General features: G+C 35.6%; 2 protein-coding genes across 11 annotated transcripts in view; one reads left to right on the plus strand and one right to left on the minus strand.

Annotated features, from left to right (window-relative positions):
- The first annotated feature begins 201 nt into the window (after positions 1–201).
- Positions 202–18,138, plus strand: AKIRIN2 (akirin 2). The gene is made up of 5 exons (XM_079147016.1): positions 202–1,003; positions 14,360–14,503; positions 16,222–16,371; positions 17,090–17,161; positions 17,440–18,138. The coding sequence occupies exons 1-5, from the start codon at positions 769–771 to the stop codon at positions 17,448–17,450; spliced, it is 612 nt and encodes a 203-aa protein (XP_079003142.1). The 5' UTR covers positions 202–768; the 3' UTR covers positions 17,451–18,138.
- ORC3 (origin recognition complex subunit 3) overlaps positions 10,592–24,156 on the minus strand; it is a 70,142-nt gene continuing 56,577 nt past the window's right edge. For 3 of the 10 annotated variants that reach the window (XM_079146957.1, XM_079146956.1, XM_079146954.1), the window contains exons 19-20: positions 23,373–23,452; positions 21,343–22,788 (exon numbers count right to left, since the gene is read on the minus strand). In XM_079146957.1, coding sequence (XP_079003083.1) covers positions 22,683–22,788; positions 23,373–23,452 — 186 coding nt within the window. In that variant the 3' untranslated portion in view covers positions 21,343–22,682. Of the gene's footprint in view, positions 11,981–14,375; positions 14,515–18,913; positions 18,948–19,487; positions 19,540–19,904; positions 19,960–21,342; positions 22,789–23,330; positions 23,453–24,156 lie in introns of those variants that run through there. The other 7 variants (XM_079146959.1, XM_079146958.1, XM_079146960.1 and 4 more) reach the window with 7 other exon arrangements.

Below are 24,156 nucleotides of genomic sequence, written 5' to 3' on the forward strand. Positions count from 1 at the left end.
GGGGGATTTAAATTCCAACCCGGAACTCTGAATCGCACGCCTTGCCTGACGGGAGTCGTAGTTTCCGTGACTCCTCCCTTACCACCTTTCACGCCGATACCTCCCCACAGAGTAAAACCATAACTCCCAGAATGCACCCTCTAGTGGGCCCGCCTCTATGCGCAGGCGCCCTGAGGCCGCAGGATTTGAATCGGCGGCGTTGTTATTGACGCCATATTGGGGCCGGCGGCGGGTGGAAGAGTCATACAGTGGAGGGGGAAGCGGTTGGACGTGTTCGTTTGAGCTCTTGCTATCGGGGCCACCTCGCAGCCCCTCCCCTTCGGCCGCCGTTCGGAAGCTTCTGAACGTACTAGGGTGAATCGGAAGCCGCGTTCCAGCCTCTCACCCCCCGGGGCTGGTATCTTCAGAAGGGAGCCGGTCTCAGCGCAGGAGCGCCTCTGGCGCGACGCAAAGCTCGAACGGACGGCTGGGGTAGCTGGAGTCTTCCCGGGGAGCGGCGCCTAGGAGGCGGAAGAGCCCCCTTGACGCGGCTGCCGTGCGTGCAGCCACCGCCCCTCCCGTTCTCGCCCGGGCCGGCCCTGGCCACTGCCCCTGCCGCGGAGGCAGCGGCAGCGGCGGCTCTTCTTTCCTCGGCCGGCGCTCCGAGACCCGCCTGGCTCCTCCGGATCCCGTCAGCTAGACTTTCCTCGAGTCCCAGCTCTTCCCCCCTTCCCTCGCCCTCCCCCTCCCCGACCCCACCCGAGCCGGGCGCCTCGGCTGCCCCCGGCCATGGCGTGCGGAGCCACTCTGAAAAGGACTCTGGATTTCGACCCACTGCTGAGCCCTGCGTCCCCGAAGCGGAGGCGATGTGCGCCATTGTCGGCGCCCACCTCGGCCGCCGCCTCCCCGTCTTCGGCGGCTGCAGCTACCGCCGCCTCCTTCTCGGCTGCGGCCGCCTCGCCGCAGAAGTATCTCCGAATGGAGCCGTCCCCTTTCGGCGACGTCTCCTCCCGCCTCACCACAGGTGGGACTGGGCCGGGTGGCTGCCAGGGTGGGCTTAGGGGCGCGGGATGAGGCGGGTGGGGTGGGCGCCGAACTGTGGCCTCGTTCTTAACAAAGTCGGGCGACCACATTTCTTTTAATTAGCCCCTTGGGGTTTGGAGGCACAATAGAAATGGACTGGTGTCAAGGGAGGGTAGTCGGGAGGTTGGGTGGGTGGGGGCCGTGTCGTGCCGGTATTGTGGGGAGGAGGAAGATCCTTTTCTTTAGGCGGAATCACTGGAATTGAGTGTTTCCGTAGTGAGTAGCTACCCAGCGGAAACGATCAGAGAGAACGATATTATTCATAAGTCAGGCGAGAGAAAGGTCACATTTCACCCGAATCTCGATGTCTGTTGGCCTGAATCAATTGGTTGCAGCTATTAACTCTGGGACTGGGTGCTTTGAGGCGAGACGGCAGCCCCTCCTCCAGTTCAGACATGGCTGATTTTAGTATGGAGGGGGTGGGGGGTGGGGATGGTTGTCACTGGGGCGAGATCTAGGCCTGTCATTAATCACCCACAAGAACGCCACTTTGGCTGAGTCAAGACCTGTTTTCCCTAGCAGGGTCAACAACAAAGAAAATGCTCTTCCCGAGTACTGTAATGTGATCATACTGTGGATCTAGACGTTGGGAAATCTTGAACTTTAGTGAAAAGCAAATTGTATTGAAAATTGAGGCTGAGTAGTTGTTTTTCCTTAGAAATGGCTTAATTTCTACTCAATAAAGTACGTTGGAAGAAAATAACAGCTTTGAAAATGAAAATAAGAGAAAGAAAGCCAAGATTACAAGGGACTTCAGACTTACTTGCTTTTCATCTTGAAACATTTCCTGAAAGTGACTATGGGGAATGCCTTTAGCTTCTTTGTACGGCAAGTGTATGACCAGGTTTCTTTTTTTTTTTTTGTACTTTGAATTCTTGTGTGCCCCTGGCACAGTCCTAGGATAGGCTTTTGTGGACTTGAAGTGTAAATCCGTTCCCTTTGTGTGTAGCATTCAAAGGTTTTGTATGTGAGCCTGTGGTAATATCACCCTTAGACAAAGCCTTTTCTTAGCTTGATTTTAAATATCTTGTTGTTAGCTTTTTATAAAGATGGGCAATATATTATCTCTATATTTGGTAACTTCTATTTGGAATTGACTGTACTAAGTGGGTTTTCTTAATATCACTTTTTAAAATATCCTTTTCCAATTTCATGGAGAAACTCTCAAATACCTAGATTACTATTTTTGCAACTAAATATTTGATGTAATTTTATGCTCTTTTAGAATTGTAGCCAATTTTCACAGGAATTCCCAGAATTTTATTTAATGACAATACCTAAACTGTCTTCTATGTGAAGGCATTTGTTGACTGTCAGGCATTGTTAGGCATTACTTAAAAACAAGAGAACCACCAGTGACAAGACTGAGTTCCTTGTTGATATTTTTAGATTGTCTTTAGTGAAATATCTTTGAAAATTGAAACAGCCTGGGATCTATACTTAACTACTAATAAAGCCATTTCAAAATAGCTGTAACAAACCAGCAATAAATATCCTTGGAGGTAGTGAATTAATAGTGTTAGGTTTGTGAGTTAAAAAATAATTAAATGCTGTTTAGGCCAGCATGTAAACACCTGGGAGCTATATAACATGTTCTCTCATTTTAATGGGAACTTAGATTTGTGATCCTTTTGCAAATTTGTCATTTCAGTGATATATTCATAGCATTGGTTAATAAACTGGGCTCCTCATTATCTCGAATGTCAAATAAGTGGGCTATGGTTGTAAAAATTAGAATCATTGCTATTGTTAAAGCCAGCTGATTCAAATTCACATTCTTTTCCTGAAGTATTGCCATAACTTGATTTTTAAGGTGTTCTTTGATATCTACGTTGGAGGTTTGTTCACATCCTAAAATCCCATCCTAATTGATTTTTATTGTTTGCTAAAAATTAGCTATTTCAGCTAATTTTAATATTAACTTAAAATATTGACTGGTGACAGAGTTAAATTTGTTATGTTCTGATTTGCTTAATGTTCACTTTTTTTTTTTTTTTTTTTTTACAGCATTAGAAAGGTGTCTTTTGTGACCAGTTTGGGGTATGCTTCTGTGTTGTTTTGTAATTATGTCATAATAGGAACTGCAGTATTGTGCAGGTATCAGAGAGCTTTCTCAGTTTTCCTGTTACTAAACTTGAAAATAATTTTCCCAAGCAACCAACTTTTAGATTTTTATTTTAACAGTGGTGATTCTTAAAACTTTGCAGGAATGAATGCCCATATATTCTTAGCTGAAATAAGTAAACTAGGATTGGAAGTAGACAAGGCTTACTAAATTCAGATTGACAGACTGCTAGAATTGTTTTCCTTTCACTTCTGTTGAGTCAAACACAATTTAAAATTTAGAACTAGAGAATTTAAGTTTTCTAGCACATATTCAGTATATAGTTTATCATCGTTCTATGGCTATTTCCATGCAAGTTTTTTGTCTTGGTGAACCTTAACGTTATGATATGGCTTATTAGTAGTTTCAGGAACTTGGACATCGGCTTTAAACCGTAGTTATTATTTTAGTCATTCCAGGAAGGTGATTCCAAGTTTGACTTAATGACAGTTCTTATTTAAGTGAATATTTTTCAAACTGTTGAGATTTAATAACTGGGAAAAAAGAATAGTTGAACTGAAGGAAGTCAAGCTTGCTTTCTTATCCTTAAGACTTGGGGCTTTTATTAACACTGTGGCTTTTTTAGAAGCCCCTTACAGCATATCTCAAGCCTGTGTGTTTTGGGTCCACCTGAGTTACTAATTCAGAAGTGCAGTCTAGGACAACAAACTGTGGCTTTGTTTTTGTATTAGCCTGGGAACTAAGAACATTTTAATACTTTTTAAATAGTTGGAAAAAATTATTTTGTGACACTGAAAATGATATAGAAGTCAAATATCACTGTCCATAAGCAAAAATTTTATTAGAACACAGCTGTGCTCATTATTTTATGGAGTTTTGTCTATTACAGATTATACTGGCAGAATAGAGTAGTTGTGACAGATTATTTTGCCCCAGAGCTCCATATTTGCTGAATGATTCTTTACAGGAAAAGTTTGTGTACTCTGGTCGAGGGTAGTAGAAGTGAGGCTTATATTACCTCCTGAGTGTGTAAAAGGCAAAGAGGATGAAGAGTGAAGATATGTAGGGGGAGAGAAGCATTAAATATGGTTGGGGAAGTGAATGCCTCCAGTAACTGCATTAGTATTCATCCTGGCAAGTTAACTAACTTAAAAGAAATTCAGAGTGTTCTATCCTTCTCTATCGGTTTTTGAAACATCTATATTATTATCATTTAGCCAAGATTATCATGACATTCCCAAGAAAGAAGTTATTTTCAGAAAACCAAAATATTATGCAAGATTACAAGAGACTGTCAGTCAAATCCAACTCATTGTTTTCATAATTGTGCAGTGAATTAATGGTCTGGTGAAGAGAGCCTTCTGTGGATGTCAACTTCTTTGTGAGTTTGTTAGGCACATTAATAATACACATTGTTTATGGCTTGGTACCATTGCTGTAGTTTGTCTTAGGAATTGAGTTGGATGAAGAGTTAAATTCCTTTGTGAGAACTCAATTGTATTTGCTGGAAACTTGCCATTAAAAATGGAAACTGCAGCTTGTGAATGGAGAAAAGTTTACAGGAACATAGATTGTTCACTAGACATTGATGCGTGCTTGCAAACAGAGACACCAGCTGGCTTAAATGAAATATAAATGGTTCTAGGCAAACAAATGAGATGTCTGTTGAGGAGGCAGCATCTCACTTCAGATGTCATTTATATTGAGCCAGAAGTGTTTTTTTTTTTTTTTTTTTTTTTAATATTTTGTGGTTATTTAGACAGCTGTTGATTGTAATTTCTCAGTGGATTTGACAAATGTTTTTTGTGATCTTTGTATTATGAATTTTAAAACTGGAATTTTATTTATGACTAACTGCAAGTATTTCATAGTTCTATAAATTATGCATTTAATAATTATGCAAGTTGGATTTGGGCTGTAGCTCAGTGGTAGAGCAAGCTAGCATGGAGGAGGACATGGTTTTTATCCCCCATACTGCAAAGAAGAAGAAAAAATTCTATATGACCATTAAAAACAGTGCAATTTTATTCATTTTTGAGTTTTTTGGGAAGAGTGGGGGTAGAAAAATAAAGCCAGACTTGAGCACAGAAGGATGTAAACTGTGTATAACTAGATCAGAGGTTAGCTCCCTCTTCAGTTATGGATGCTACTAGCTACAAAAGTTGCCATAGAGACATAATCTGATATGTAAAGGAGAATAATTTTTTCAGTTATTGAATGGCTTTATAGGAAAAATAGACTAAATATACTGAGTATTACTCAGGTATGTCTTCCCTACTAAGTGTTGAGATATACTTTAGTTTTGAAAGATTGAAAATAAGAGATTCAGGGGAAGTGTCCAGTTTTGAGTATTTTTGCTATTTGAAAGAAAATTTTTCTCCCTCAGGAATGCAGAATAATAGCATAAGTTGAGTTTGCACCTCTTGTAAAGTTGGTTCATGAAACTAATGATGGCATCAGGGGTGGGTATTTTTAAGTCCTTATAATTGAATTTCCAGCTAACTAGCGATTTGTGATCCTTGGAGCCCTTGCCATTAACATTGTGCCTAATACAGTTGACTTGGAATGTTCTCTGTGCTTGTGTGAATTTCTTGCCTTTGAGAAGAAAACCTACTTTCAAAAAAGTATGTAAAAAAAAAAAAAAAGTATGAATGGGAAATACTTAGTCAAACCTGTGTATACCAACCTGGCATTTGCAGATACAACTCTTAATTATAAATAGTGTGAAAATGGTCTTAGTGTTCTTATCTGTCATACTTTCCCTCATAATGTTTTATCTCAAATAGAACTTTAAAATGTTGAATTTGTTTGTTCAGTTATTTATACCTGGGCATTTCCTAAGATTCTTTGAGGTGCTAAAGTTTGGGGAAGGGGGTTCAGTTTTGCCCCTTAGTTTTGTATCACTTTTTCTTTTTACACTTTTTTTTTTTTTTTTTTTTTTTTTTGAGGCACTTGAAATGTACTTGTCAGTATTCCCTCATCTTTCTGGATGATAAACATGGACTTCCTACATTACAATATTATAAATAGTTTTATTTACAAAAAATTACACCATCAGAGATTTGCTCATTTAAAGAAACACATTTTCAGGGCTTTACAGAATTTTGAAGAGAAAATATTTTGTAATGTGAAGTTCTAAGATTTTATTTAAAAAAAATTGAATGAGATGAGATGATATTGCAGCTACATTAAACAGGGAATTCTTGAGGTAAATGAAAATTCTAGTGCATGTTCATTTATTGGCTTTGATATTTATTTTAGGCTTGTTGTCAGACTTTTACAGTATAAGAGACTTTATAATCTTGGGAAGGTAGAATTTTTTAAAAGTGTGGTAGTGGTGAAATTTAACCTAGCACTAGAAAAGCAGCACAGAATATACTCTTAGTTTTGTAGTATAGCCTATTACTTCCATCTTTTCCTTTAAAAGGCTTAAGTTATTAGTGTTTTATCTGTCAGATATCATGGGCAAATCATACTGAGATGTACTAGTGCTTTAAGAACATTGCAATTTTATTAAAAAAACTATAATCTTTTCATTAGTATAATTTTGGGATTTGACTTAGTTTTTAATTTCTAGATCTCATTCATTTACTTCATTTTTCTTCACTTTATTTAAAAATTAAATTTCTCTAATAAGTCACTTTTTCAAGCTCTTCAGAATCTCTTATGTAGTCTAAATTCTGTGCTGGTTAATCAAAGAAGTGTAAGACAGTCTCTTGAGGGGCTGATAGAACAGCCATTAATTGATGTACTTTGTCTTTAGGCTGGCTAAACTTGAATAAAAATACTTAACAAAAAGATTTTTTTTTTAAGGTGTTGAAGCTTGTTTACCGGTAAGGATCTGAAATTATCTCATCATATGCATATTTTGACTTTGGCATTCATTTTTGTTAGTTTATTATTACAAAAGTCCCTACACCCCCCAAAAAAAAAAAAAAAAACTGAACGGGGGAAAGGTTGGAGAAAGGGATTTGGAAAAGTTGATTTTGTTGTTTTTGTGTTTAAAATATGACGGTGTTGTTAAACTGAGAGCGACTTAAAAATAGAACGTGAAGTGGGATTTAAAGAAAAGTCTGTTTTTTCAAACATGTTCCTGAAATTACTTTTTAATTGTTACAGGGGATTGCCTTGTTCTTAATGCTAAAATATAATTTTCTGAAGAACTTTTTTCTTCTGATTTTTTTATTGGTGCATTATGGTTGTATGTAATGGTGGGATTTGTTGTTACATATTCGTACGTGCACAAATATTACAGTATAATTTGACCAATATTATTCCCTAGTGTTTCCCCTTTCCTTCTCCTCTGTCCCCATGATTCCTCTTCTGATTTCCTTTTGTTTTCATGAAATTCCTTCCCACCTATCATTTCCTTTTTCCTCTGTACCTCTGGAAGAACTTTTCTAAGTGTTAAAATTGGTTTAAAAGAACAGGAGATTTTAGTTGCTGTGCCAAGATTGGGGAACCTGGTGCTCACTGTAACAGCCTCCAGTGACCCAAGGTAGTAGGTAGTGTAGAGCCACTTGAGCCATCCCTTATGTAAATTTCTGGATGTAAAATGAAGACTTCTTATAATCTGTTTTGCTGCAGCCAGTGATCATTGTTTCAGGGCTCTAGATGGAAATTATGCTTCATTTTGGTTACTACCTTCTTGATAAGCATACTCTTTGAAGTTTCAGGGTGTGAAAGAATTACTATGTGCTAGTTAATCCCTCTATTCTGACATCCATTTTTAAAAAATCAGTTTCCTCATTGTGATGCATTGTCATTTTAAGTGCTTGTGGAATACTGGCTATGTTTGTAGTACAGTCCTAGAGAACAGTAGATGTTAGTAGTGTGGACCCAAAAGTCAGAATCATGTTGAAAATGACCTTTCAAAAACAAGACATTGAAACAGCCTCATTTTTTCATCTGTAAAAATATTCACATCTGCCTCCTTGAGTGAGGATTAAGAATAATTCTTGCCCAAGGACTAGAAATAGTCAAAGTAGAGCAACCTCAAATGGAACTTTTAATGTTGTCCCACAAGTCCACATTTCAGTGAATAACCTTGCCCTTAATAGAGGACATCAATTTTTTAAGTTTCCCAATACCTATACTACTGACATTTGTGCCTGTCCTAGTTTTCTTTTAGTATCATTGAAGGTTAAAGGAAATGATGAAAGCCCTTTACATAGTTAGAAAAGGATTTCCCCTTCTCTCCAAAGGAACTTTATCTTTATCCTCTTGATTATCATTACATTGTTTTTTTCTTTCTCAACTGGATCTTTGCTTTTGAAATTAAATATTCTCAGGACTCCCATGAGAAAATAAAACATTATCTTCCTCTACCTATCTTCCAGATCCCTTCACTTTAAAACCAAGTTAAAAGAGCTTTCAAATAGCCTGCTTCCATTTCTTTGGTAATCAACTCCTAATGTATTTGTGCTTTGGACGAAGCCCTTGTCAAGTGACTGGTGAATTCCATGGCACTCAGTCTGTTCTCTTGTTTGACCTTTTTTTTTTTTTTTCTTTTTTTTAAATACAGTATTCACCCAGCTGTCTTCTTCATCTGGCCATTAAATTTAGGAGTTCTTTAGTTCTAGATTCAACTCCATGCCTATCTTAATAGCTCCCTTGGCAGTCACATGGCTTGCTTCCACTTGGAGATGATGCATGATAATTGATATTTTTAGTTCAGACCATTCCTTTTAGTTCCAGTTATGGGGAATTTGGACCTTTTATTGTCAGATTTTTTATAAAATCCATTGACTTTTGGCAATACCAGGGATCAGACCCCTGGCCTTGTACGTGCTAGGTAAGCCCTCTACTATTAGGCCCACAAATCTTTTAACTTTTAAAAGCTTACAAGTAAGTTACAAAATAAACAGGATAAATCAAAGATGCCAGCGGGATTCTAATCACTGTCTTGTGTGAGAGGTGGTCTCAGTGTTTTTACACGTCATGACAGAAAAGTAAACCCATTCGTTCATCACCAGTCAGATAATGGTGAACAGGAATTTTCTTTTTCAAAAGTATGTTAAGATGAAGGAAGCAGTATGTATAGGTTTAAATTAATTTGCAGAATATTTTCCTAAGTATATCTAACTTAGAACTTATAAAACCATTCAGGTGAGGGTGGCAAAATGAATTTAGATCATTGGCTTAGGTATTTTTAGTACATGTAGTAACTCCAGCTGTTAATGCTTTCCTTCCCCTCTCCATTTGCTAGTATGTCCAATTATAATTACCCTTTTAAAAAAAAAATGCCACATTAAGGGAATTGTTACTTTAAACAGGGACTAGACACTTAAGTTCTCATACATAGTTCCAGATAAGTAATATAAATCAGTGATGAAAACTAGGTGGGAACTAGTAAATTCCAGTTTTGCTATGGACCAGCAGCATCACCTCATATGAGAAATGTAGAATCTGAAGCTCTAGCCTTCAGAATCTACATTTTAAGATCCCCAGTATGCAAAGTCACCCAGCTTTAAAATATTGGCCACAAATTCACCCTTTTTTTTTTTTTTTTTTTTTTTTTTTTAACAAAAAAAGTATTCAGATTAAATAGGGCTTGATTTGGTCTGCAAGTCATCCATTTCTAAATTCTGGTTTCCAGGTATGCTCAATTTGAGGCAGGTGATGGTGCCCTAACAAGCCATTATAGGAAATGGGTTTGTATTGTAGTTCAGCTTGATTGTGCTGCTCTCTAGTCTCAAGGATTTTGTTCTCTCAGTCTTTGCAAACTGGCTGAGGTTCTAAATTTACATAATATATTTCACTGTATAAGGGGTGTTCATTAATTTTCTTATAGTAGGAAGAAAAGCTATAATCACTACAAGGTCAAATTCTATTATTTTATTAGTACTTAATAGCCAGTGATAATTTATTTGATATAAATGATTGGACTTGTTAAAATCCTACAGGTAAATCTTTGCCTTCATGGCTGTGGTGGAGTAGAAGCTGGGCCTCTTGCTTCTGAACCAAATGGAACCAGATGTTTTCTGTAGCATGCATATTTGGGGTTTTGAATTTTTGGATGATTCAATTTCCTTTCTTTTCCCTGCCTTTTAAAAATTTCCTTTCCTAGATGGTAAGCTATTAGAAAAGATACCTGTAAGTAGTAAGATTCATGCTAATCCAGATAGAGGTTAAAATTTTGGCTATATGTTGACTATCTGATGTTAGAATTTGGTTCCAGGTTTAAGAATATAAGAACTGCTTTAGTTTCTAAACAGATGGTCCTGGGGAAAGAGCTGGTTCACAAAGATGTGTCTGTGTAGTAACCTCCATTTGTGTATGTTTTAATTTATAAAGTGGACATGACAATGTATAAAAAGCAGTTCAAAACTCTCCAGATTTGTTCTGTTACTTTATTTGGAACAGTTTCTTAGATTTTGGTCTTACTGGCCACTTAGATTTTCTGTACAGGTTTTCCTTGTCATTATGTTTGTATCTAGAAGTGACAGACTTTCAAGACTTTTTTTTTTTTTTAAGTTTTTTTGGGGGAGGGGTGTCTAGATACCCATCCCCCCCCAAGATACTTCATAGATAAATGAATGGCATATAAAGTGATATAAAAGGTTGTCTCATACATGTAAACTTAAAACTGTTCATGAGCTAGTAATGTCAGTGGGAAAACTAAAGCTTTAGGGGTCTGGAGCCAAATTGAATTTCAGATACCTTTTTTTTTTTTTTTTTTTTTTTTTACACTTTATTGATCCTAGAAAAACACTTCCCTCTTCCCCAATTTGTGGTTCCCTTTAAACGTATTTTTAGTTGGTTCTTGTTCCAAGTTCCTCCCCTTGCACAGTCCCATCTTGCTGTTGTTTTTCTTATTCTCATCAATTCAGCTGTTCAGTTTTCTTTTTTTAATCCCAAAACTGCTTCCTCATGTTTGTCAGTCTTATTCATTGTGATTTTCTAAGTAATCAGTGGAAACTAAAAAGAGGCCTTTTTTTCCCCCTCCACAGTCACCTAAGTTTTTAAAAAAAAATTCCAAAGGAACAAGTGCTGACTCATTGGTATGTCTTACCTATGAAGGAGGAGACTTATTAGCAATCTTAGCGGCATTTACTGAACTGGAGAATGAAAATGCTTGAGTCAATTTGCTGCTGTTTTCATTTAATATTTTATAGTAAAGCTTTTAAGATTTTTTAAAAAGGACATACAGCCATTTGTGATTTAGCTTGTCATGAATAGAACTATTTTGCTCTAAATAATGCTGCAAATTCAGTTTAAGCTACATGGTTAAAACTGGAATATGTAGCTGATAGTGCAAATGAAGCTTTGGCTTTTTTAAATGGACTGTAAGTTGTGTTGGCAACAGTGTCAAATGTTGCATATTCTTGGAATATAATAGAGTATGTAAATGTACATAAACTCCGCTAGCTTGATAAGACATGGCTTGAGAGAACTTTTGGAGTGATGAAGGTTGCGAAGGATCTAGCTTGAGTAGATAAGTACTTATGTATGGAAGGCCTTTATCAAGCTGGTATGGTAACACCTTATATCAGTCAAATATCTAGATTTGGCTTATTGGTATGAGTTGTAGAATATTGAATTTGGGGAAATTTCTTGAGTTAATCAGCTTCAAAACTCTTTAAACCCTCAAACTAAGAGTTTGAGGCTTGCAGTTAGCTGTTTGTGACTTGTGCTACTGAGATCTTGCCAAGTTAAATTGGACAATTTTGCCACACAACACTGTAGATCACGTTACCAGTGTTAGAACATTTGAGGGCACAGTGTGGCTTAGATGACATAGTTGCATCATATTAGATGTGAAAAGCAGTACAGGCAGGCAATAGCATTCAAAGTTCTTCAGCTCTTTAACTGACAGTATTAAGTGTTGGCAAGGATGTAGAGCAGCTGGAACTCAATACAGTTAAGGTGGTAAGAATGCAAAGTGGTAAAATCACCTTGGAAAACATTTTGGCAGTTTCTTACTAACTAAAACCACTTGCTATGTGATTATGCAGTCTAATCCTATTCCTAGGTATTTACCCAAGAGAAATGAAAACATGTTCACTCTTACAGTGGTACTTGAATATTCATAATAGGCCTAAATTGGAAAGAGTCCAAATGTCCTTTAACAGAATAATATGTATACACCACAAAATAAATTACTGATTCATGCAACATACATGAATCTCATACATGATTTTAATACAAAGTAAATTCTATGTAAATAGTGGCTAGATCATGGTTTTTTTAGAGAATAATGACAAGAAAAATGTACTACCTGTACAGGACAGATGGAATTAAAAAAAAAATACTTTGTGGTTAGTTAAATCTATAGATGTAGAACTCATGGATACCAAGTAGTGGTGGTGGGATGGAATTAACTGCAAAGGAGGAGCCTGAGAGAACTTTTGGAGTGATGAAGGTTCCAAGACTGTATGTACTTGTCTGAACTCAATCATACATTTAAATTGGTGAGTTTTATCATTTGTAAATTATACCTTAAAATTCTTTAGCTCGTGATATCTGTTAAGTGTTGGGTGATATGGAGGTTTACAATCTGAAATTTCAAAAAATTTTACTGTATCTTAATCCTGGGTTTGCTGCAAGCATTCTTTTGGTACATTTTAGTTGTGCTTTCATTAATTTTGGTTTGAAGCAGCAGCAAAGGAAGTCTGAAATAATCTGAGAATGGATATGTAATAATCAATGGATGTAATACATTGCACAAAAGTCAAGTTATTTTGAGTTAAGTCCTTTAAGTCTTTGGTTGTGAATAAAATTTAAGATGCATTGAATGACACATTTGATTGGGATATTAGTAGCTTTGAACAGAAAATGATGAGTGAAACCTACTGCTTGTCATATCAGAGATCAAAATATTACCTTTAAAACCTTTTAGAACATTGTTACTGAAAGGAGTTCTCTTGTTTTAAAAAGAGTATTTGTGCTTGTCCTGATTAATAGAGGATGTTGAACTAGTTTTATTAACACCTGTGGTAAACATTAGGAAACCCATTTATATCAGGGTAGTAACTTCAGTAGACAGTAATTTTATTTCACATGGGTTAACTTCATTTTAAAAGTGTGAACTGTTTAACATAAATGGAAGACTGAAAGCGACATAACCCACATTAAACAAAATGTTAACACCTTAAAAAAATAAATACTAAAGCCAACACAACCAACCTGAAGTTAATCATTGTGATTTTGTATTTAAACCACAAATTCATGTGTAAACATTATGTTTACACAGTTAAAATATCATTTTCACTGGATTTATCTTGTGCAGCCCCCCCCCCCACAGTTAAAATAAATAGCCAGTATCTGTAATGCTTAAGGGACTGATTTATGTTCCTTAGTTTAGCCTCTAGTTAAATTTTTAGTTCTAAAAGCTTCATTGTAAAAATCAAATATTAGACTATACTATGAATCTTAATAATTATTAAGTCTGTTTCCATTTCATTTTTGCTTAATCTTGTTTTGGATTAGGATTAGTAAGCGTTATAGGATGTAGTTTCACATGAATAATTTATTAATTTGGGAGCAGTGGGGATGGTAGAAATCTTAGGAACTTTTTGGAGAGGCTAAGTGGTAACTATTTTGAATTAGAAATCTTTCTAAAGTAAATTGTACTGACAAGGATATGTGGGATAATGGCTGTGATTAAAGATAACTGCATTGTGGCATAGGGGTTCTTACTAGGAGGACCTGTTACATACATGTCCACATGTGTTTTTGCCCAAAGATAGAGTGTTTTATTTACTGTTAATGCCAGAATATTCTTTGGTACTACTGAGCTTAATGTTAAAGGCCAGGACCATTTTATGTATGGTGATATTTTAGTACCCACCTACTTTAGTCATTTTGTTGACCTATTGTCACTTCTCACCAGTGTGTGCTTGAATGCACATAATCCTCTTTTATTTATTCATGGGCTTGGAAATGTGTTCATTTAATAGTTCTATATGTGATGAATAAATGAGCTTTGAGTTTGGGACACTTACAAGTGTTTTTGTACTCCCTGACCATTATTTTGAGAAGAAACTTTTTTTGCTAGTCATTGCTCAAGAAGGATTTCTGTTGAATAACTCAACTCCAGTTGATATGTATATGTGTTTTTGAGCAAGTGCTCCTACCTGTGCTGAAATGCGTTCCTCCAAGAATATCGGTTTTCTGTAATATTTGAAGGGAATGTTTGGACAGATTGGACCTACTAAATAATTGTTGGAAAGATGATCTTTCTTTAACTTCAAAGTTTTTATCTTGCCAAATTTTAACTTTTTCTTTTAGAACAAATTCTGTACAACATAAAACAAGAGTATAAACGCATGCAGAAGAGAAGACATTTAGAAACTAGTTTCCAACAGACAGATCCAGGTTGTAGTTCTGATGCACAGCCACATGCATTTCTCCTCAGTGGACCAGCTTCACCAGGTAACAGTTAACTTTAATAATTGAAAAGAAATGTTAAATTCACTATGGGAAAAGTGTAATCCAAAATCACTTAAGCTCTTATTTCTTCTCCAAGATAAATAATGTGTATGCCTGTGTGTAATGGATAGTATCTTAAAAATATGGTACAAAATAAGTAATCAGTACCTGGATTCCCACTAACCAAAGACCTTCACCTATATATAGCATCCCCAAAGTTGGACATCATCTAAGTACTATGATTTATAGCCTCCATTTTGAAGAAAGGTGTACCTTGCATAGCAAATACTATGCCCTTTTGTGGGTTTCCCTTAATTACTTAACTGTCAGTTAGTTCAGAAGTTCTATTAACAAGATTCAAAAAATAACCCAGTATACATATTGTCATACATTTGTCCTATTAGGATGGATTCCTAAAGGTGAATTCTTTTTGATCTTTGTATCTTTTCTTACATATCTTTTGATGGAAGGACTTATTTGCAGGTGAATTTATTTTTAAAAGGCAGAAAAATAAGGTCTGTTTGAAGTATAGGGGAAGCTTTTTGGCTGAAAAGGAGCCATCAGAAGTGGCTTTCAAACATTCAAAGCCATAAAATAGTCAAGTAGAATTAGATCAGGAAAGATGAAATTGTTCAGCACTAAATACTGTAGTACTCCCCCCAATATTGGGGGCCAGGTGGCATGAAACATGTTAAGGGGCAGTAAGGGTGGAACTCAATCTATATCAGCAAGAGGCCAAGATCATTATTTTATTATCAGTTTACTTCTTAGATTATCAATTAATGAGCAGCCTTCACAAAGGTGGGAATTTGAAAGTAAGATAGTTTTAGGAATTATGGATTAAAGTTAGTGCACTTTATTCCTGTGCGTAGGTACCGATGTAATAAACAGCTAACTGATGCCAGCCATGCAGGTTGTAAGGAGCAAGTGAAGTGAGGAATAGGAGGCAGTGGGGGCACACAAAGGAAGATGAAACAGTTGATAGCAAATGCGTGTGTGCTTGTGTTTGTAAAATACTTGCAGCAAGTATGGCCATCATAATCCTGAGTTCTCAAAAAAGATAAATGTCAATGTTCTCAAACTGGGTGATGTTTTTGTAAGATCAAAGTGCTTTATGTGATCCTTGAAGAGGAATGCATTTCTGAAGAAATCCATTATATGAAATATCTCACTTTCTGATATTGCCAGGTCTCGATTCCAGGATGTTCTCTAGAGTAAATATCTATAAAGGGATCATGTTGTACTTTTTTTTTTTTTTTTTCTTTTAAATAAAAAGGTATTATAGTGCCAATAAGAAATCTGGTTTTTTGTTTTGAACAACTTTTTATTACTAATCGATTGTGTAGTAATTTTATTTTTTTGTAATTTTATTAACAGTAAAATTAAGCTGGCTATTTCTTTTTGGAAAGTTTGTAAACTGTTCACTAAAACACTTTATGGTGGGGTATTTACTAGAATGGAGTTAAGTTTTATAATGGGACCTACCCATCACTTCAGTGTTTTGTTACTTTTTGCTGTATTTAGAGATATGGGCTGATAGAATTATTAATTTAAAACTGTTCTTAGACTACTTGGGAAATCCTATGCTAAAAACTGATTTAATAGGATTTCATATCACCATCAAAAAGATCCAAATGAAACCTTTTCAGTTAGAAGATGTGTTCTATCATGGCCGTAAATCAGGTTTTTTTTGTTGTTGTTGTTGTTCACATTATATACAGGGACTTCATCTGCAACATCCTCACCATTAAAAAAAGAACAGCCCTTATTTACTCTACGACAGGTTGGGATGATCTGCGAACGTTTATTGAAAGAACGTGAAGAGAAAGTTCGAGAAGAGTATGAAGAAATATTGAACACAAAACTTGCAGGTAAGAGATGAACTTTAGGGTCTTGCAGAAGCTCAGTGTAAACAGTGAGCTATTGCCCACATGTACTTTATATCAGTTAAATTACACTTTTCTGTACAGTACAGTGTTTTCTGGGAAGTAGGGATTTCATTTTAATAAAGGACAGCAACTGTCTTGTACCTCATGGCCCACCTTAGTGACTTAAGAGCCTTGTTGATCAACAGCAAACCATCAGTTTGGTTGTAGATTTTTGGACTTCATATCTTTCACAGTAACTTACCAATGTAGACATTTGAAATATCTAATTTAAATGGTATATTTTTATGTATGGTAATTTGATCATAATATTTCTAATATTAAGCTCCAGATTTTCATAATAGCTATTATAATAAGCTATTTGATTCTTGAGTTAAATCAAGGTGTTAGAATAGCCAAGAGCCGAATTTGATCATGATTTTTTTTTTCTTGGGGCATCTGGTTAGGATACACAGGTGGATTTTTTTGTTGTTGTTAAGCTTTGTTGACGTATTTCCTCTCACTGTAGTAAATTGCCATTCATAGACCACTTAAAACTGGTTATATCCTAAGTTCAATGCTGTCTGATACACTATTACTACTGAGTTTTATGTCAGTGATTGTCAACTTAGAATTGTTTCAGGTATTTTCTATTTTCAGAGTTTATCTGACTTTATTAGGCCATTTTGCAAGTCATGTAATGGGCATCTCCCTTTAATTATAGAACAATATGATGCATTTGTGAAGTTTACGCATGATCAAATAATGCGACGATATGGAGAACAGCCTGCTAGTTGTAAGTATTTGACCTTTGAATTATAAATTAAAAACAAAACATCTTTTAAAGAGAAAAAAATTATTTCCATATTCAAGAATACACTTTAACAGAAAATGATGGAGAAAAAAAAAAAGCCTGGAGAAATAAGCAGTAAAACATTTGCAAGGTTTACTTTTAGTTGCTTAATTGCTAAGGGGCAATCTCTAATGAATATCTAGTATATTTGAATTTCGTTTTGAAAATATTTAAGTTTTGACCTGTTCTTTGCACTAATTGTCCTTTTTTCTCCTTTCTAGATGTTTCATGAATCAAGTTTTCTGCATTTGTGGGCTGCCTTATTCCTTGTTGAGTTGTTGCAGGAGGTCCCAATTATGACATGCAGCAATGCCAATACCCCCTGTGAATACAGGTTACGTCAAGCTTTTGTCAGTGGCAACCACTCTTAGGCAGCAGCAACTGGTTTTGGAAATTTCCCTGATGTCAGTACCACCTGGATGTGGACCTTTGCTACCTGTATTAATACCAGTGGCCTCATTTTGCTGTATCATTACAATTTGGCTTCTTATATTAATATGTTTGAAAAGGATTAAAGCTGGTATTCTAGAACATGCCCTTTACTGGTTGTGTAAATAAAACTGTAGAATGACACTTCAGATGAAGTTAGTGTGATTTTAATTGTGCACTACAACCAAACTGTAACCAGTTATTAATAATTTAGAATGTAATTCCAGGACAATATTGAGCAAATAGCCTACAGTACTTCCTGTGAAATAGTGAAGGAGGAGGGCATTTCTGTATTCCAGGACTTCTTGGGGGTTTCAAAATGGGTTTATATGATTTTTCTTCTTTTTTTTTTTTTTTTTTGGTAGTTTTATTTATTCTATCAGTCTTTTTAACAAATGTTTATTGCTGCATTCCCCCGCCCCCAGTGTATCATTGTTTTACTGCCCTTGTAGTACTGGAATTTAGTTGGAAGAATAAAACATTTACTTCTATTCTGCTTGTTTTTTAAATGTACAAATGGGTAGTATTTGAATAAAGCCAGTGTTTTAAATGTAAGCATTTTCCAGGAATCAATTAAGTAAATTTTCTGGTAAGATTTAAAATTTGAGTGCTATTTTCAAAAATTGTGTTCTGATTCTAAATTGTTTTTCTATAACATGCTGTAACATTTTCTGCATAATAGTACATTACCTCATAGATAGTTCTAAGAACTCTAGAAATTTTACCTCAAACACAACAATAGAATTTTTTTTTTTTTTTTTTTTTTTTTTTTTTTTTTTTAAGGATGTGAAAGAAAACATGGTTCAGGAAATTTAACTCGCTTTCCCTGAGTGGTTTCGAGACACATCTTTCTTTCAATGAAGTGAGCAAAAAAAGCTTCAATGAAGTCATCTATTGAATACTGACAACATATTTCCACTTATTACCCAAATCCTAATATACTGGAATATAAACCTTAATCAGTGATTCAGTTAGTGGAACAAGGAAAAAGGTTTTTTGTTTTTTTAATTTTGGCAATTTATTTCACCAGTTCTTCGATTAAAATTGGCATATGGTTCTCATAGGATGCCCAGGCAATTCACATGTCTATTAGTTTGAAAAACATTGATTTTATAGCATAGCATGACTCTAAGGTAATGATTTAGTACCATGATTCTCCATCTCACACTGCTGACACTTTGGAAAGTATCTGTCTTGTTAACCTTAGGACGAAACTGAATATTCTTAAACACATTTGTGAATTTTCGTAGATAAAAATTTGTAAAAGCTGGGCAAGATAAGCTAAAAGGAAAGAAGTATGCTGACAATCTGACTAAAGTCAAATAACAGTTTCAATTTTAGATACAACTTTAATAATTTTCCTTCACAACCAGATTTCTGCATTATTACCTTACCAAAAAATTCTACCTTACAGACTACTACTTATTTTAAGTGTAAGAGAATTCAAGAAAGTTCTTGAATAATTATGGGTTCTTGGATAATTATGTGGACTCAGACTGTACTAGCTACCTTTTTTGGGTACTGGGAATTGAACTCAGGGTGCTTAATCATTCATTCACATCCCCAGCCTTTTTTGTATTTTATTTAGAGAAGGGTCTCAGTTGCTTAGCACCTCAATAAGTTACCGAAGCTGGCTTCAAACCCGTGATTTCCCCCTCTGCCTTAAGCTTCCCAAGCCACTGGGATTACAAGCATGTGCCACTGCACCCAGCAGCCCCAGGACTTCTTAATTCCCAAAGAGCCCTGGAATTCTGCATAAATAGTAGTCACATAATACATTGTACTAAGTCATATTATCTTAGTAAAAGGCAGTTATGATATAGTGCTGTACTTAACTTACTGTAATGTGTTCAGTAAATCTGAATAACAAGGGCACAGAGCAAGGCAGAATTCATTGTATTGTTTAAGGAAAAATAGGCATTTGAGAAAAATATTGGAGGCTTAAAATATCAAGACTTTGACATGACTAATGAAAATGATTTCTAAACAGACACTGATTACATTTGCAATATTACCCGAAGAGCTTTTTAAAAAGATTCTCAGGCTCCACCCCTAGAAACTGCATTAGAAGACCTAGGAAATGAGGACTGTTGGAATCTTAAAAAATATGCTCTGTAGATGTGATCCAAACAGCCAGGGATGAAAACAGTTGTTGCTACCTCATTTGGTTTGTGTAAATTATTTCCTTACTCAGAATTCTGTCCCTGTCTTACTCCTTGCTGCATTTGCTCTAGGTAAGCGTTACATATAAACTCACATCTTATTCAAAGACGTAGCTCCAGCTGTCTTCTCTCCTGCATCCATTTTCTCTTCTATATCAATCCCCAATGAACAAAATGTTATTAAAAACCTTTTGATTCTATATTCCTCCTCCAGCTATTATTTTACCTTTTACTTAGCAAAAAAAATTTTTCTAAACATCCTCCAATTTACTGCCCTTCCTCTCTTTATTAACTTGTTTTATTAGGAAAAAGCCCAAACATGGAAAAGTTGAAATAGTCCAACAACACAGTTATTAAACATGTATCGCCTAAAAATGGGTACTTTTATACAAATAACCTCGATACCGTTACCCTTTTTAAAATACTTCCTAATTTAATATCAAATCCATACTGAGGTTTTCCCACTTGTCAACAAAGTTTTATTAGCCCTTCCACCCTTGAGATTCAATCAAGATTCTAACTGGGAAGACCCAGGCCTGTTTTGTTGAATATTTGTGCTATCACTGACTTAACCTAGGCTTCTGAACTAACTGTAGACTGAAGTTGGGCCTAAAATATTAATTTTCAGGTTAAAACTTTTGTGTAAGAATAAAAGGTGATGCTACATAATGTATGGCCTTTCTAAGATTAGTGTTAATTTTGGACATTTGGTTAGGCGATGTGACAGATGATGCCTTTTGGGCTTTATCTTCATGGTACACTATTAGTAAAGTCACCAAAGGTTTCTACATTGTGAAGTCTAATCAGCATTTGACCTTGAAACTCTTTAGTTGGCTTGTAAGATATTACACTTGCCTGATTTTTCACTACTGGCTGTAGCTCCTCAGTCTTGTCTTATGCTGGTGGCCCAATCTTCATTTCCCTAAATGTTTTTAATAAGTTCATAGGCATGCCCCAGAACTTTGACTTGGGATTCTTTCCTCAATATGGTTCAGTGCATGATATACATTTAAGCTGCATGAATTTAGTAAGTGCACACCAAAATAAAGCAGGGTTACTTTTACATCTCAGGAAATCTGTGCTTTCAGACAGATGTGAATTTGCTAGTCTTTCTTAAGACTTAGTATTTTTGTTAATACTGTAAGATATGAGTGGTGTTTAAACAAAGTTCTAAGTTTCATCTGGTGCTCATCTGTGTCATTTGAAGGCTGGAGGAAACCATGTTGCATATATTAATGGTGTCCTCATTAATACAACAGAGTACTAGGAAACCTTCCCCATGGCTGATGGCCTCAAAGAGGCAATAGATGAAAAATCCTTAAAATCGCACATTTTTTCCCTATATTTTTACCACCCATTGTTTAAAAAAAAAGGAGTTGAGGGCTATCTGACTAGAGGAAAATGACTAGAATGTAAGAAAAAACCTGGACTATTGCTTCAAAATAAATCATGGAGTCTCAATTTCACAAACTTATTCTCTCATGATATCCATTTGGTGGAGAATCTGCGTCATGCCCTAATTCTGGTAATTCCGGTACTTTGATAAAAAGGTTTTTTTTTTTTAATGTTTTGTTTGTATATCATAAGTTCTTAAATTTTAAGTTGACAGTACTGTTAAGCGAGTTTATATTTTGCTGAATAAGAGGCCTGGCTCTTTGAAGTGAAGATGGTAAGATACCTAACCTGACCAATACTACTGAGGTAATGAATGGTCTTTCTCAAAGCTCTACAGGGTTAGACAGTTTCTGCTTTGGTTTGCGACTGATTATTTCTAGTACTTTGGGGCTTCTCCTTTTTTAGCTTTGGGAACATTTTTAACAGTTTGTTTTGGGGACAGATATGTAGCAATTTTATGTTTTGTGGGTGGAGGGGCAGCACTTATTAATTTCATCTAAATACATCTTATTGCTAGATTTTTAAGGCATTTATTATTTTAAAACCATATTAATACCTCCTTTTTACACTCCAGAATTAATAAGTTTAGTTATATACTGAAATTGTTCTTAAAACATGCACATATATACATAAAACCTGCCAATTACATAGTTAATACTATGGTTTGCTAATGCATTTTTTTCCTGGACATAGACTCACTCCTCCCAGCAACACTGGCATGGTAATTTTGGTGTATTAGAAAAGTCCCAGAATTCTCTTGGAAGTAAAACACTAAACAATGAGCTTTACATATCTTTGTTTAAATGTTTCTTAATGAGTTCTTTCCATGAAAGAGATCCAGATATCAATGCATCTTTAACATGAGTTTCTTTACCTCAGTTTTTTAAGTTTGGGGATGTGATTTGTACAGGCCTTACCAGATACAACATTCCATGATGGGTCACAGGGAAGGAGAATATTCTACTGCCTTTAAGCATTAAAGCCAAACAGCTTGAGACCTTGAAAGTTCTTAGAGGACATGGGGAGGCAGAAGAAGTTTTAGTCTAGTTACCATGAAAAACAAACCTGTAGAATATTCGTGTTATGACTTACTATACAATATACCAGTGAGGAAAGCCAATGTAAGAAATAGAGGAATAAGGAGTGAGTACAACTACACCAATTACAAAAAATTTACATTCCTGGATAAATTTATTTACACAATGTATGTCCAAGAATGATTGATTCAGTTTGACTTTGTACAATGATAATGTATGAGAGGTGTTAGTTGTAAGCATGTTTATTTTTTAGATTTTAAAATATCCCAAAGATTTTTTTGATATAAGCCTGCTTGAGATTAGCAGTGGACTTTCTGGTTCAACATCACAAGGGAGGACTATACATTTTCTTCTTAGTAGTCTCTAGTGGCATGTAAACATGACTAGTCTCCTTCTGCACTTAAGGTACACATGATACATCTGGCTTCCCTCATTTGCATTCTAACAGCCTCCCCATGTTAGCCTTGCTACATGGTCAGTCTTCTGTTTGGTAGGTTTTATAAATCCTAAAAGCTCTAGTTCAGAAACAGCTCTAATAAACCGAGCACTGCAAACTCTAGCTAAGGAAATTGGCCATGTTATATTTTTGACGAAAAGATTAAAAGTTTAATGTTAAAATATTAGTTTGCAAACTGAAGTACGTAGTTGAAAAACATTCTTCCTAAATTACACTATAAACCTTACCAGAAAACAATACATGTAATTAGAATCCACTGTCAGTAGACATTAATGGAAAACACCAAATCTAATTTTTCCCATAGTATAAAAACTGCTACCGCCCCCAACTTCTAAAAGTACATTAGAATAGAGAATTCAATTGATGGCTTTCTTTTTTTAGTAATTTTGAAATAATATAAATTTGAGACCAAATGGTGTAGGTTTGACCTCATTTTAGATTAAATTCAGAACATTTTAAAATTTAAGTTACGCTTGGAATGATATGGTTAATATTAACATGTCTTTATGAATCTCTAATGTGGATCTGGAGAAACTAAACTATTTTTTGATGCTGGGGATTAAACCGCTGGTCTCTTGCATCCTAAACTCATGCTCTACCTCTAAGTTAGGCCTGAGAAACTAAAAACTTACATTCTGTACTTGGACATTGTGGAAGTGATTTTAAAAGGATACTGGATAATTTCATTCATCTCTTCCGTAGTTGTAGAATTTGCATCCATCTTTTCAGCGGCTGTCACAACTGTTGCAAAAGCCTTTTGAGTACATAAGACAGAAGAAAATTAAAATCTCTACAGTTGCTAAATATCTTTTACTGAACTTCTTTTGATGGTTCTATAATTAAGCAGGCTTAATACTTGCTGCTGCTGATAACTGGCACATTTCTTTTTTCTTTATACCAAATTTCAGATTTTCAGAATCATACTTTTTTTTTTTTTTTTTTGGGTGGTGCTGGGGAATAAACCCAGGATCTTGTGCTTGCAAGACAAGCACTTTACCAACTGAGCTATATTCCCAGCCCTTCATGATCATTTTAAACCAGTTATATATTAAAAGAGTACAAGTAAGACTCCTTAATAATCTTGTTTCTGAGAAATAAGAAACAGGCAAAGGAAAACAAGAAATAAAGCCAATTAATGTTAAAAGGCAAAGTCCTGTATCCTCTACTCCCAAATCTCCCTTAACCCAGGAAAACGGAAAATGCCTATTTTTCTTGGAAGCAGCCAATTGTGGATATTTTTTTAATGGTGATATAGAGCCTTCAAAAGAGTTAAGATCTTTGTAATCCTATGCTGGGAAAAGAATGGAGTTATTTTAAAGAATAACAACAGTTGTCCATTTCCTTGCCAAGTATTCCTTATACTTCCTGATTGCTAAATCTGTTGTACATTCATTCCAACATTTTTTCTTTCATGAAAGTAGGGAAATTCTAGTTTATACTATATTTTGTGGAATACCA

This window comes from Sciurus vulgaris (assembly GCF_902686455.1).
Source record: "Sciurus vulgaris genome assembly, chromosome: 7".
Lineage (NCBI taxonomy): Eukaryota > Metazoa > Chordata > Mammalia > Rodentia > Sciuridae > Sciurus > Sciurus vulgaris.

Coding starts and splice junctions, on each gene's coding strand:
- AKIRIN2 (XM_079147016.1), top strand. CDS start 769: ATGGCGTGCGGAGCCACTCTGAAAAGGACTCTGGATTTCGACCCACTG. Junction 1,004..14,359: donor CTCCTCCCGCCTCACCACAG/GTGGGACTGGGC, acceptor TTTTTCTTTTAG/AACAAATTCTGTACAACATA. Junction 16,372..17,089: donor ATTGAACACAAAACTTGCAG/GTAAGAGATGAA, acceptor CTTTAATTATAG/AACAATATGATGCATTTGTG.